The sequence below is a fragment of the Coptis chinensis genome, chromosome 4 (genome assembly GCF_015680905.1).
Source record: "Coptis chinensis isolate HL-2020 chromosome 4, ASM1568090v1, whole genome shotgun sequence".
Lineage (NCBI taxonomy): Eukaryota > Viridiplantae > Streptophyta > Magnoliopsida > Ranunculales > Ranunculaceae > Coptis > Coptis chinensis.
The window spans coordinates 21,503,829-21,516,752 of NC_141459.1; the positions used below are offsets into that span (position 1 = coordinate 21,503,829).

Consider the following 12,924-nt stretch of genomic DNA (forward strand, 5'->3'; position numbering starts at 1 on the left):
CAGTGAGAATCAAACAAGGGTGGGTAGGTTATGGGACTTTGAAAAACTATCAATTCTAAATAAAACAAAACTAAAGAGTACTAAGATGGCAGCGGCGCCATTTAATAACTGTAAAAAGATAGTCTTACTCACAAAAAGAGCAATGAAACTCTAAACGAAAGTAAAACTATAAACTATTGCTTATACAAGACTTATCAAAGATATTTATTTTCTACTCTCGAATCTATTGACGTAGAGTTGGAATAGAAGATTCGTTCTACTCCTAGTCCTTTAGCATTCAAGTTTTCTATAATTGATGGTCTATCCAAGGTCAATTAGAGATTTTCAAAGGGAATTTATACTACGATGTGAATTCAAATAACAAGATACAAATAACGGAATGACAAAATGCTAAGAGTTGAATCTAGATAAAGAATTAGGGGAATTTGATTCCACCTTGATTACCAACTTAATAAACTAGCATAGATTTGTTGTAAACCAATTCTTACGTTCTTACGGTAAGAATTGGTCGTTCTAATCCCTAATTATACATGGCATTTCTACCAATTCATAACTAACATGTGAGGTTATCCACCCATTCTCATGGCGAATCAACGACCTTCTAGAGTGGAATAGATTCTTACAACGATTCTATACTACACAATCAAGTTTTCATCAAGGCTTCATCAAACCCCTCTAATGGAGGTTTAGCCTTGATTCATCAAACTATCATTTCCAATTGAATTAAAACTAGACATAATATAAAGATTTGAACTTTACTAATTTAACTACTCAAGAATTGAAATCCAAATTAATAACTAGGAAATGAATAACAAACAATAATTGAAAGTAGATCTAAACAAATTTAAATGACAAAATCAAAATTAACAAGAACTACTATTTTATTTATCTAATGAATGAAGAATAATGATTCAAATAATTAATCTAAAACAAGGAATGAAACTAATTAATTATTCATTGAAATTCAAAAACTAGATCTACAAGCTATTCTAATGGCTACTATCTATTCTAAGTTATCTAACTATATCTTTCTTAAGAGCTAAGTCTTGTTTTATGTAAGGGAGGAGACCAGATCCACAATTTCGTGCATGGGCTGAGGAGCCATGTTTTGGGTAGGAAAATCGAGCCCAAAGCCCACTTTCTTCAGTCCACAGATCCCGTTTCAACAGGCTTTGACTTCAGCAGATTTTTCGTCCACTTTTGCTCCTCTAATTGGGTCAAGGCTTAGACCATTGGAAATCTCTTTTCGAGCCTGTCGTTTTGACGTAAGGTAGGCCCAAATTCGAGGCTTGAGTCCAAAGATATGTTCTTCGAAAGTTATGCTGACTTGTGCAATGTTTCTGCCCGTGTTGACTTTTCAGCTTTTGACCGGGCTTCCATAAAGGCCTTGTCTCCTTGAATCTTGGCATTTATAATAGAACTTCTTAGCAACCAACTCTTTGCTCCTTTATATCGCCAAAGTGGCACATTTCTACACATAATTGAGTTACATGCCTGAAATACATAAAAACACATAATTAGCATTAACTCTTATTTATTACTCGCATAATTGGTCTAAAAGTAGTATTATTAAGGGGCTAAAACTACACTTTTGGGCTCTTATCAGTGATCTTGGTTAATAGGACGTTTGGTAGCTGTTTCTGTAGGTGTTCAAGAAGGAATTTGCACCGTGATCTTGTTCTACTAGTGCTTTCATTATATATTTGTTTAGTGGTGGGTTTTAAAATATTAAAATACTTCTATTGAGATCTTTTACTCTCGCAACAATGCTCTGTTCGCCAATCTCTGCCTCAAGTTTCTGCAGAGGGTTGCATACCTTAGCATTGGCATTTACCCATTCACTTCAATATTCCACGTTGTCTAGTTGTCTACTGCTTTCTACCGCCTCTTGCCCTCTTCTCTGGACATTGCATTTTAGAGACTCTTGATCCAATGTTCCTATTGTATCGTTTTATAAGATGTTTGATGTTTGAAATATATTTGTTTTGTGGTTGGGTTAAGTTTGAATTATTAGTTAAAAGAAATTAGTTATTAATTTTTATTAATTTTTGTATGTTTGGTTGTTTGGGTGGCTCACCCTCACTCAAATTCTTGGCTCCAGCCACTGCTCAAACACACTGTCATAGTCTATGTTATCCCTATTCAGCTCTAAAAGCATTCTCAATGCAAGCAGCACTTGTTACCTCCACATAGTCACCCAAGAAGAAATGGGCTTGAGTCCCCTCATTCGGTCGGGGTACATGTAAACCCCTCCCCTTCAACCCATACAATATAAACCCCCTATTTTCATGGCTTTGCTAAATAACCTCCCTATTTTTACAAAATTAATAAAATCTAGGTCTAAATTTAACTTTCCCACTAAAATTCTTTCCTTATATACCCTAATAACAAAATTGAAATACCAAAATAGCGATTTCCTCGTTTCTCTATTGAATATTAAAGAAGATTAGTGCAAATTTAGCTTATCATCGTTTTTCATCTATTCTAATAAGAAAGCCAACTCCTCATAGTAACCGTTTTTTTGTTCAAAAGTTTGGTTAAAAAAACTTTCCTTATATTATGGACTCGAAAATATATCTCAAATTGTCACCCCTCTATTCTAATAAGAAAGCGAACTCCCCGTAGTAACTGTTTTTTGGCTCAACAAGTTTGGTTAAAAAAAATATCCTTATATTATGGACTCGAAAATATATCCCAAATTGTCACTCCCGAAATTATTTCCCAACTGATACGACCTTCGCTTAGAACGGTGGGCGGGCTTTCTGCCCCACTATTTCCTTCCAAACAGTGGGCGACTCTTTTTTTCTATCTCTCTCCCGTTCTATTTTGTATTTTCTAATTCTCCCTCTCACGTGAAGTTCTTCATTCAACGAATGCAACGCATTGAATTTTAATTGGTTTTTACTCTCAGCCTTCTATATATTTAATTGCAGACTAAAGAGATTTTCTACACTAATTCGACAAGTCATTAATAATGTTTAAACTTTCTGCATTAATATGAGATTAGTTTTTTCATCTACGTTTTCCTGCATTAATACAGAAGCCGGTTACAAAGAGGAGTAAATGCACTGTTTTATGTTTTATAGACTGCTTCAAAAAATCAATATTCTTTCCCTCAAAACTTTTGTTGTAGCGCATTGAATTGTCAAAAAACAATGAACACCCCATTGATTTCAATGACCCAAGCAAAGACATATTGATATATAGGGGTGACGTGCTTTTGTTTTTGTTTATTAAAAGCCGATATTATGAGTTTTGTTGGTTATTTTAAATTCTTTCTTCAATGTTAAATGGGAAGACAATATACCATATTTTGTTGTGTTAAACTTTTTGATTTAGGCGCTAATCTATGTATTTTATTGATTGATTGCAAGATTGTATTGTGCTTATATGAAAACTAAACTTTTGCCGCACTCCCTTCGACGATCTCATTTGCCTATGGTCAACTTAATGGTTCAAATGCACATCAAAGAGAAACTACTTGTACAGACATCATGTTCCCAATGAATAGTCGCCGATTTGGCTCACAAAAATATAATCCAAGATGCTCAACTATAGATGCAATTTCAATACTGGAAGGGGAAGTTAGGACACAACTCTACATTTCATCAAACTTTGAACATGGTAAGAGCCTTAGTATAGCCATTCTAAATATAATGTTATTGAATTTTAATATAATAATATGTTCATTATGATGCACTATTACTATTTTTTTCATTCCAAATACTATGTTCATAAATATTCTCCTAAGCATATTGTAGTCTAATTGGGATTCTTAGAGCGCTGGAATACACAATAATTATGAATTGTTATTACACAATTGTAAGTTGAAAACCAACGAGCAGACCATCTAGGCTATCAAATATTAATTTTTTTATAAGGTTTGATTGGCAACTGATTATACTTATAGATTTCACACATATTTCACGGTGTGATAGACTTTATAATCCAACAATTTTCTATCGTAGGCACTAGCACCAATCCTCCTTTTTTGACACGGGAGGAAAACTAAGAGGAATATCAGTTGTAAGTTTCATGCACTTTCATTAGAACCTACACTTAGGGGTCTCTTTGACAACCAAAGAGTGTACTTAAAAGTTGGGTTGATCGAATACACAAAGATTGTCGTTAATATGTTGTATGTATGAAATTCACATAGTTGTTGTTTTGTAGGATTATTGGACACAAGAAAGACGCAACAAATGATTTTTGTGTCCTGATCATAGTTATTTGGATGATTTGGAATGAGTTGGACCATTCCTATGATCTAACGATTAATTTGAAGTATAACCTCATTTTTATACATCCTTTTGGCAGCCATTACAAGGCCAATAGAGAAGATGAGAGATCTGATTTTATATTTCAGTTTTTATTACACATTTATGACAACCACAAAAAGCCCAAATAGGTAGCTTTCACTAGCTACTTCACTATGTTGCTTGGGGCGAATTTTGGGTGTTACCATAAGTTTCTAAGCCTGCTCTATCTACTTAGGTTGACCCCTAAATGCCTGGAAAAAAAAAACATCTATATGAAAGAGACACTACACCATAATAACATTTTTGTGACAGGGGCTTTTTTGGTTTTGTGACACCAAAGTGGCGTCAGAAAGAAAGTGACAGCATGTAGGCGTCAGTTTGTGGTTTTAGCATCACTATAATTCAAAAATGTATTTTAGTTTATATAAAAAAAATGCATAATATTGACAACAAATAGGGGTCAGAGTTATTTTTATACACCGTCACAACTAAAACACGTGTTAGGCATGTGATATGAGATGCGGGCATTAAGTTCATCTCTCTTTCTCGACCTCATCTCTCTTTCTTCTCAATAGTATTGTCTTTTCTCTCTGTCTCAATCTCAAAACCCTAACGCAAAATTAGACTCACTTCACTCGCTAGCTAGGTAAGGTCTCGAACTTAGTATTACAAAGCTTTACACGTTTGATTATTTGTTGGCTTTTTATAATTTTAGGGTTTAGTTTTTTTTTGGAATTTTTGCTTTTAACGGTTTGAGTTATTCGTAATGTAGTTGGGTTCATGTTTTGAAATAGATAAATTGGCAAAAGGATTACTGGAGAAGGTTATTGAAGTCTATATTTGGAAATCTCTCTCTTAGATAGATAACTTTCGGCTTTTGGAGGGTATGTTCTTAATGTTTGCTTTTGTCTTTTGTCTTTTTTTTTTTTTTTTTTTTTTTTTTTGGTTTACGAAATTTTATGTTTGACAGCATCTCTATATCAAGTTAGGCAATGTTTTTGCGTAAAATCCTAGCTTGAAATATTTGAAATTGTAAAGTTCTGTTTTTGCGTAAAAATCCTAGCTTTAAGGATTTGAAGTTATAAAGTTCTATTTTTTTTTCTTGATTGTTTGAAGCTAGCCATTCATAATTCATAATTTGTGCCTGAATTGTTTAATATTTATATCTATTTAGGACATTGGAGCTTTGTTTGGCTTTTGTTAATTATTTTTTTTTCTGTGTGACGCATAGTGGTGGACTGGTGGTGTTGGTCCTATAATCTTGAGCACCCTCTTTTTGAAACACTAAAATATGTGTTTGTTCTAAAAATGTTCAAGTATAATGAATCCCAAGCTTTAGTGTTCCAACATTTTTGTATCCATTTTCAGTCATGGTAGCTTGAATTCAAACATTCAGGCTTCCTAACTTAGGTTGGTCTAAGTTCTGATCTAAATGTTTTACGAAAGCAGGTCTTAAATTTTCTTACTAACAGTATAGTGTTCTTTTACTTTGTGAATGCTTTGACGTTTGACATAGTTTGATTGTGAATGTGCTTTTGAATGGCTTTGAACTTTGAAGTCATTGTCTCCCTGATTTCTATTGGTAGAATAGTGATTTATGTTGGTAGAATAGTAGCTCGATCAAAAAATTGTCAAGTCTCTCTATTGAAAATCTTTCAAGACTGACAAATAATTGAGCTTAGTAGTAATAGTGTTAAGTCATCTATGATTGCTTCAAATTAACTAACTAACTCGAGAGTTATCTTTCTTTTTTCTTTCTTATCTTTGTTTCTACATAATGGTAGAATGTCACGGCCGATTCAGAAAGAGTGGATTCATGAACCAAACCGAGTGAGCACCGTCTATAAGGAAGGGGTAGCTAGTTTTATTAATTTGGCACAAAAAAAGTATGAAGGGTTGACAACATGTCCTTGTCCTTATGTAACATGTCGGAATGGGAAAAGATTGGTGTTTGACGAAGTCCGAAGGCATATAATTCAAAATGGTTTTGATCTAACGTATACTATATGGTCCTTACATGGTGAAAAACAATCGAAGTATCCTGTGGTAGACATAGTTGAAGATGAAAACATTGAAGATAGAGGGCTTGGGTTAGAGAATCTTGTTGATGCTTGTTATGGCATACATGAAGGTGTAAGGGGTGATGTGTATGGAAGGGCTACTGATCAAATTTCTAATTTTGAACAACCTTTTGTTCCCAAACCAAATTTGGGTAAAAAGTATGTTGAATACAAAAGTAAAGCCGAAGAAAAATTATACCCTTCATGTGAGGGTCCTGTGACAACTCTATCTGCAATTGTAGAGCTTCATAACTTGAAGAAACAGTATGGTTGGTTCGAAAATAGTGTGAGCGCACTCTTGTCTATGCTAAGAACTTGGTTGCCAAAAGAAAATACTTTACCTAAAAAGTGGCCAATAATGAAGAAAATGTTGACAGACCTAGGGATGAAAGCAAAGCGCATCGATGCATGTGAGAATAATTGCATATTGTATTATGGGACAAAGAAAGATTTGACGATATGTCCTCATTGCGAATCACCTAGATATAAAGTGGAGGGTAAAATAGGGAAGGAATCCAAAGTGACTAAAAAAGTATTGAGACATTTTCCTTTAGGTCCACGACTCCAACAATTGTATACGATACCATCATTAGCATGGGAAATGACATGGCATGCTCGAGCAACACCTTCATGGGATTATATGCGACATCCTGTTGACTCAGTCCAATGAACAAAATTTAAAGAGAGATGGCCAGAATTCGCTAATGAGGGGTGTAATGTTTGGCTTGCAGTTGCAACTGATGGCTTCAATCCTCGTGGAATTTAATCAACTGGCTACAGTTGTTGGCCTATCATATTAGTGCCATACAATCTCCCACCTTCATTGTGCATGAAATCCGACTTTCAAATGATGTCTTTGTTAATACCTGGACCGAAGGCACCGACTACAAACATTGATGTTTTCCTTGAACCACTATTTGATGAGTTGGATCAGCTCTGGAGAGGAGTCCCTGCGTTTGACATGCACAAAAGGGAACACTTGACTCTGAGAGCTATGTTGATGTGGGGGATACACGATTTTCTGGCTCTAGGAAACTTATCTGGTTGTGTGACACATGGTTATAAAGTGTGTCCTATTTGTGGTGACAACACTCCCTTGGAGCGTTTACCTTGTAGTAAGAAGATTGTGTACACAAACTATCGCTTATTTCTTGATCCGAATCACCCATTTAGGTATAGTAAACACTTCAAATATAATCAAGTTAGGTATAATAAGCAGTTCTAACACTTTCTATCTTTAGGTATAGTAAGCACTTCAATGGGGAGCAAGAGCTTAACCTTCGTCCATCACGTCTTAAAGGAACAGATGTTGATAAATTGTTGAACCGCATTAAATATGTACCTGGTAAGATCCAAAAAGGTTCCAAATGGTCAAGAGTTGATGGGAGTGTAAATGTTGTTGATATAGATGATGATGATGATGACGACGACAATGATAGTGTTAAAGTTACAAAGGCTTTTTATAGGAGGTCCATTTTGTTTAAGCTATTATATTGGCCAAGTCATAAAGTTCGGCATTGTGTTAATGTGATGCACGATGAGAAGAATGTTTCTGAGCATATATTGTATCTGATCTTAAACCTGAAAAAAAAAAACAAAGAATACAGTGTCTGCTAGAGAGGATTTGAAGATGAAGGGCATCCGCAGTAGTTTGTGGATGCAAGAGGACTTAAATACCGGTAGGCAGAAAAAACCAAAAGCCTCCTATGTCTTAGATGCAGATGAGAAAAAACATTTTTTCCAAATTTTGAAAGACTTGAAACTTCATTCGGGCTTTTCGTCTAACCTTAGCAACATTGTCGGTTCCAACCCACCTTCTTTGCTCATGATGAAGTCTCATGACCATCATGTTATAATGCAATATATGCTGCCTGTGTTGCTTCAACATGTTTTTCCAAAAAACTGTGACTTGCAAATAGCCTTTCAACAGATCAGCTTATTCTTTAGAATCTTGTGTTCGAAGGTTTTATGTCGTAAGGATATGGAAGGTGCCAAAATCATGATTGTAGAAGCGTTGTGTGTCCTGGAGAAGCATCTTCCACCGTCTTTTTTTTATATTAGTATCCATCTTATGGTGCATCTAGCCGATGAAGCGTTGATTTGTGGACCTATGTGGCCTAGGTGGATGTATCCTTTTGAGCAGTAAGTCAACAATGTCATATATTTTAGTTCAATTTCTTTTATAAAAATAGGCATTAACAACACACTTATACTTATTGCATTTCTCAATACTAACAGGGAGATGAAAGAGTGTAAAAACTTACCTAACAATAAATGATATGTTGAAGGGTTAATTATAGAGTCTTATATAGTTTTTGAATCCGTCCGATATGCCATGGAGTACATGCCACGTGGAGGAAATAAAAAATTGACTCATAAGCACTACCTTGACGAAAATGGCGAGATCATTGATGAAGGGCCTTTGCTCGATTTCAAAATTGTGATGCTAGAAACGGCACAATGGATACAAATATGGAGATGGCTTATTTTTTTATTACAAGTTGAAAGACTTGATGAATTCTACAAGTGGGTTGTTCATTCTGGCTTTGAATTTGACTAGTTTTGGTAATTTATGAATAATCACGTATATATAGACTTCCATGAATGAATTGCAGTAAGTATCGTAACTTGCAGCCCACTACTCGTGGTAGAGGAAGAGGAATAGCAAAGTCAGAAGTGGAGATTCAGACAGAATTCATTGTCTGGTTATACAATAAGGTATTCTTTTACTTTACATTTCTAGTAGCTAGGGTGAGCCTTTTAGTTTTGTTGGTATTTTGTTAATTTTCTTTTTCTTTGTTGTATAGTTGTTGAAGGTTAAAGACACGCAAGGCGACTTGTGGCAGTTTGTTAAAGGGCCAATGCACAAGGCTAAATCATATAAGAAGTATCGCATTAATAGATTTGTCTTTTCTACCAAGTCTCATGATGATACTGTTGTCACTCAAAACAGTGGTGTTTGTATGAAGGCTATTACGTCATTTATGGCAAGTAGGAAAGACAAAAATATGGTCGACTCAGAAACTATGTTGTATGGGGTTATCAAGCAAATTTTGGAGTTGGACTACACAACTTTCCATGAAGTGGTCTTTTATTGCGATTGGGTGAGGGTTGAGGACAAAACTAATGATTGTAAACTTTGTCCCGATTCTAATTTGGTGATGGTCAACTTTAATATGCTCAAGAGTGTCCATCATCAACTTGATGAGCCAGTCATTCTTGCTTCCGAGGCTAGTCAAGTGTTCTATTCAAATGATTTGAAAAATCTTGATTGGTGGGTGGTCATACATCCTCCTTCTCGATTGAGTAGTAACATAGATGATCTAGAAGCGCCAACTGAAGTCCAGTCTATTTTTATGACCAACCTAATTTGCTACCCCTGATGCAGAAAGTTCGCAAATGATAGTAGTTGTAATATGCAATTTATTTTTTGTTGTTGGTAATGTACACTTCACGACCTCTATTTTCTTTTTTCTTTTTCTTTTTTCCGTTTTGGTTGATTAATTATATGTTGTACCAATATCTCTTATCATGTGACAAGTTTGTGCTATATTAGTTTTTGATGAACTTACTTCACTTTCTTCAATTATTAGGTTGTTTTTAATATAATGGCTTCAAGTTCACAATGTCGTGGCACGTCCCGGTCGTCTCCTTCAGGTTCACAACACCCACAACACCGTACTTTGCCCCAATCATCTCCTTCATGTTCACAACACTGCTATGATTGGCAGCTTACCGTACTATAAACACCGTACTTTGCCCCAGTCGTCTCCTTCAGGTTCACAAAGACAATATTTTGCGATCTAGTAATGGTAAGCTGCCAATCATAGCGCACGCCAACGGTAAGGTCACAGGAGTTTATAGTGCCAAATGGAGCAGTAAAGTCGGCTATTGGATACGAGCTATTGTCCCAATTTCTTATGCAAGTTGGGATAAAGTAGATGATTCTTTCAAAGATGAAGTTTGGTTAAAGTTAATGGTAACTATTTATTTTATTTTATTATTATTTTTGTTTCCATAACCATACTAGTCATAGCATACATATAAATGTATATATGTGATTTGTAGGAGCAGTTCCAACTCAATGTGAACCCAACAATGGGGGCGCGGAAAAATATAGAGAAATGGTTCGCTCCTAAGTTTTGATATTGGAAATATGCTTTGCGACGTAAAATATTGAAGAATTGTGAATCTGAGCAAGAAGTTATTTCATCATGTCCAACGGGGTTTGATCCAATTCATTGGGAAGCATTCCCAATCCATGAGAACAGACAAGAAGTAAAGGATATGTGCGCTAAGAATGCTGAGAATATAAGTATGAACTTAATTGGCCATACTTGTGGCAGGAAACCTTATGGAAGAATATTGGAGGAACTTGTATGTATCATTATCACTGCTGCATATCTTCCTTTCATTTGCTATGTTACTACTTAATAACTTTCTATGTATACTTGTTTGTGTAGGATGAAGCGAATCCAGAGAAAAAGCATAGACGTACGGATAGTTGGAAATATGGTCATAAACATCAAGATGGGACTGTTTTGGAGCGTGCCCAAGAATACTATGTGAGTTTGTAAAAAAATTTGTCTTAATTAAGTCTTGCAGTCCATACTCAAGTATATGCCCCCAAAAATTTCAGGATCGAGTTACAAGTGTTGAAGAACAAATGGTTAAAGAAGTAAGTGAACATGGGGGTGAAGCGGTTTACGACATCACATGTGATCCACTGGTTCAAGTTTTTAGGAAGGATAAAAGGAGTCGTACTCGTGGATTGAGCTCTTGCATGTCCAACAAACAATTGTAAACGTTTGCTATCGCAGAGGAGCTAGTTGAATAGGAGAGCTCAAGTAAATCGAAGCTCGAGGATGAATTAGCTGAGGTGAAGTCTACAATGGGAAACCTCTTAGCTGGCCAAACGAGAATGGAGACTATGATGGCGGTAAGTTATGACGTGCCGTGTGCTATTTCTTGTTTTGCCATAATTGTAACTTCTTTTTATTTATGTAATTGTTGTTGTTCACTGTGTATAGGGTATTCTTGAACATGTGAGACTTAATGGATCGGAAAATGGCCAACCATCTACACCTACAACTGAAGTTGATTCTACTTCTGTCCCTGTCCCTCGTACTCAGCAAGTTCCAAATTTGATTAATCGAAACGGATCTTTGAACCCTCCTTCTAGATTGACTTCTTACCCGAATGTGAAGATATTGGGGAAGAAAGGTGAACACGTGGCTAATGGGTATATTAAGACTAACGACCAAAAATGTCATTTTAGAGATATCATGGGAGATGAAAAGGTTGTCTATATTACCAATGTCTTGGTTGGTGATGCTCCTGTGTATGATGGTCCCCAGGATGATATTTTGTATCTACAAGATATAGCTGCTGGAGGCTTCTTGATTTCAATTTGGAGGCAGGCTGCAATATGAAGATTAATTTCGTTTGTTTTTGTTCTGTTTTAATTTGGAACTCAAGTGCAAGGGACAGACAGATTATCTATTGTTAGTTTGCGTCTTGTATGGACCTTTTGTTCATGGATATGTTTAGTAGTGAATGGACTCTTTTTGTTTATATATGTGTGTATGCTCCTTACCATTGATTGTTCATATGTATTGTGGTTACTTTTTTTAGATTTAGAGTTGAGTTTACTAACCCTTTTTTAAATCCGCCAATACAACTCATAAAGAATTTGCATTGTCGGTCTCAAGCCCAGATAAAGGAGGAGAGAGAAAGGTGACTATTGTGTATTACTACCATGGATTGATTGATTTATTATATCATTTCAGGTTCTTGGACAAGGTAGAGGTGGAGAAGTTTGAGGGTTTTGCATTGCAGCAAGGTAATTAGCTGAAAACTTCTTTTTCTAATTCATCAATGTTTAAAGTGAGCCATTGAGTATAATAGAATTTCTATAGGTCTGCTGCTCGATTTAGGTGTTGGTGTTGGTGTTGGTGCTGCTACTGCTGCTCGATTTAGGGGTAGGAAGCTATTTGGAAGAAGAGGAACACGAACTTATTTGGAGTTCTTTACAACTGGTTTCTTGCCAAGGCATGTCCTAAACTTAATGAATTTATAGCGTTTCTAGAATACATGGGTTTTACATTTCTTCCTCATCAGTTCAAGTGCAAATGATCTGGATCTTAGAAATGTTTGTTTGATTGATTGTGGACCTGGATTTTAGGTTGCTAATAAGCTCAAGGTTTTTCCTGGTTCTGAGTTTCATGTGGCATTTGAAGAAGCAATGAAGTATGGTGGCAAAGTAATACTGGGTGACCATCCAGTTTCTGTACAGCATGCTTTTCCAAGCAATGTTTTTACCAAGCCCCGAGGATCTTAATAAAATGGTAAGCATTCTCATCTTCAAGTCATTGTGGTAATGTGGTTCAATTATGTGTGTGCGTGTTGCTTAGCGGAAGTTTTTTATTACTTGCTACTTGTCTGAGAAAGAAACTGTGATTTACGTTCCTGATTTCTCATGTCTCGAAAGTACGTCGTGAGAGCAACAATGAACCTATTGTCCTACTCCTTTTGTTCCTTATATTCTTATAATTTATTCCACACTTGACATAAATTTCTAAAATTAGATAATGGCAGCCATATCC

At 35.6% G+C, this 12,924-nt stretch overlaps 1 protein-coding gene across 1 annotated transcript; it reads left to right on the forward strand.

The window, feature by feature from the left end:
* Window positions 1–6,044: 6,044 nt before the first annotated feature.
* LOC147502565 (uncharacterized) lies at window positions 6,045–6,989 on the forward strand. The gene has a single exon (XM_086604565.1). It carries the CDS (start codon window positions 6,045–6,047, stop codon window positions 6,987–6,989), a length of 945 nt encoding a protein of 314 aa, XP_086460691.1.
* The last annotated feature ends 5,935 nt before the right edge of the window (window positions 6,990–12,924 follow it).

Excerpts from the sequence above, each read along its gene's own strand:
- LOC147502565 (XM_086604565.1), top strand. The coding sequence starts at position 6,045 with ATGTCACGGCCGATTCAGAAAGAGTGGATTCATGAACCAAACCGAGTG.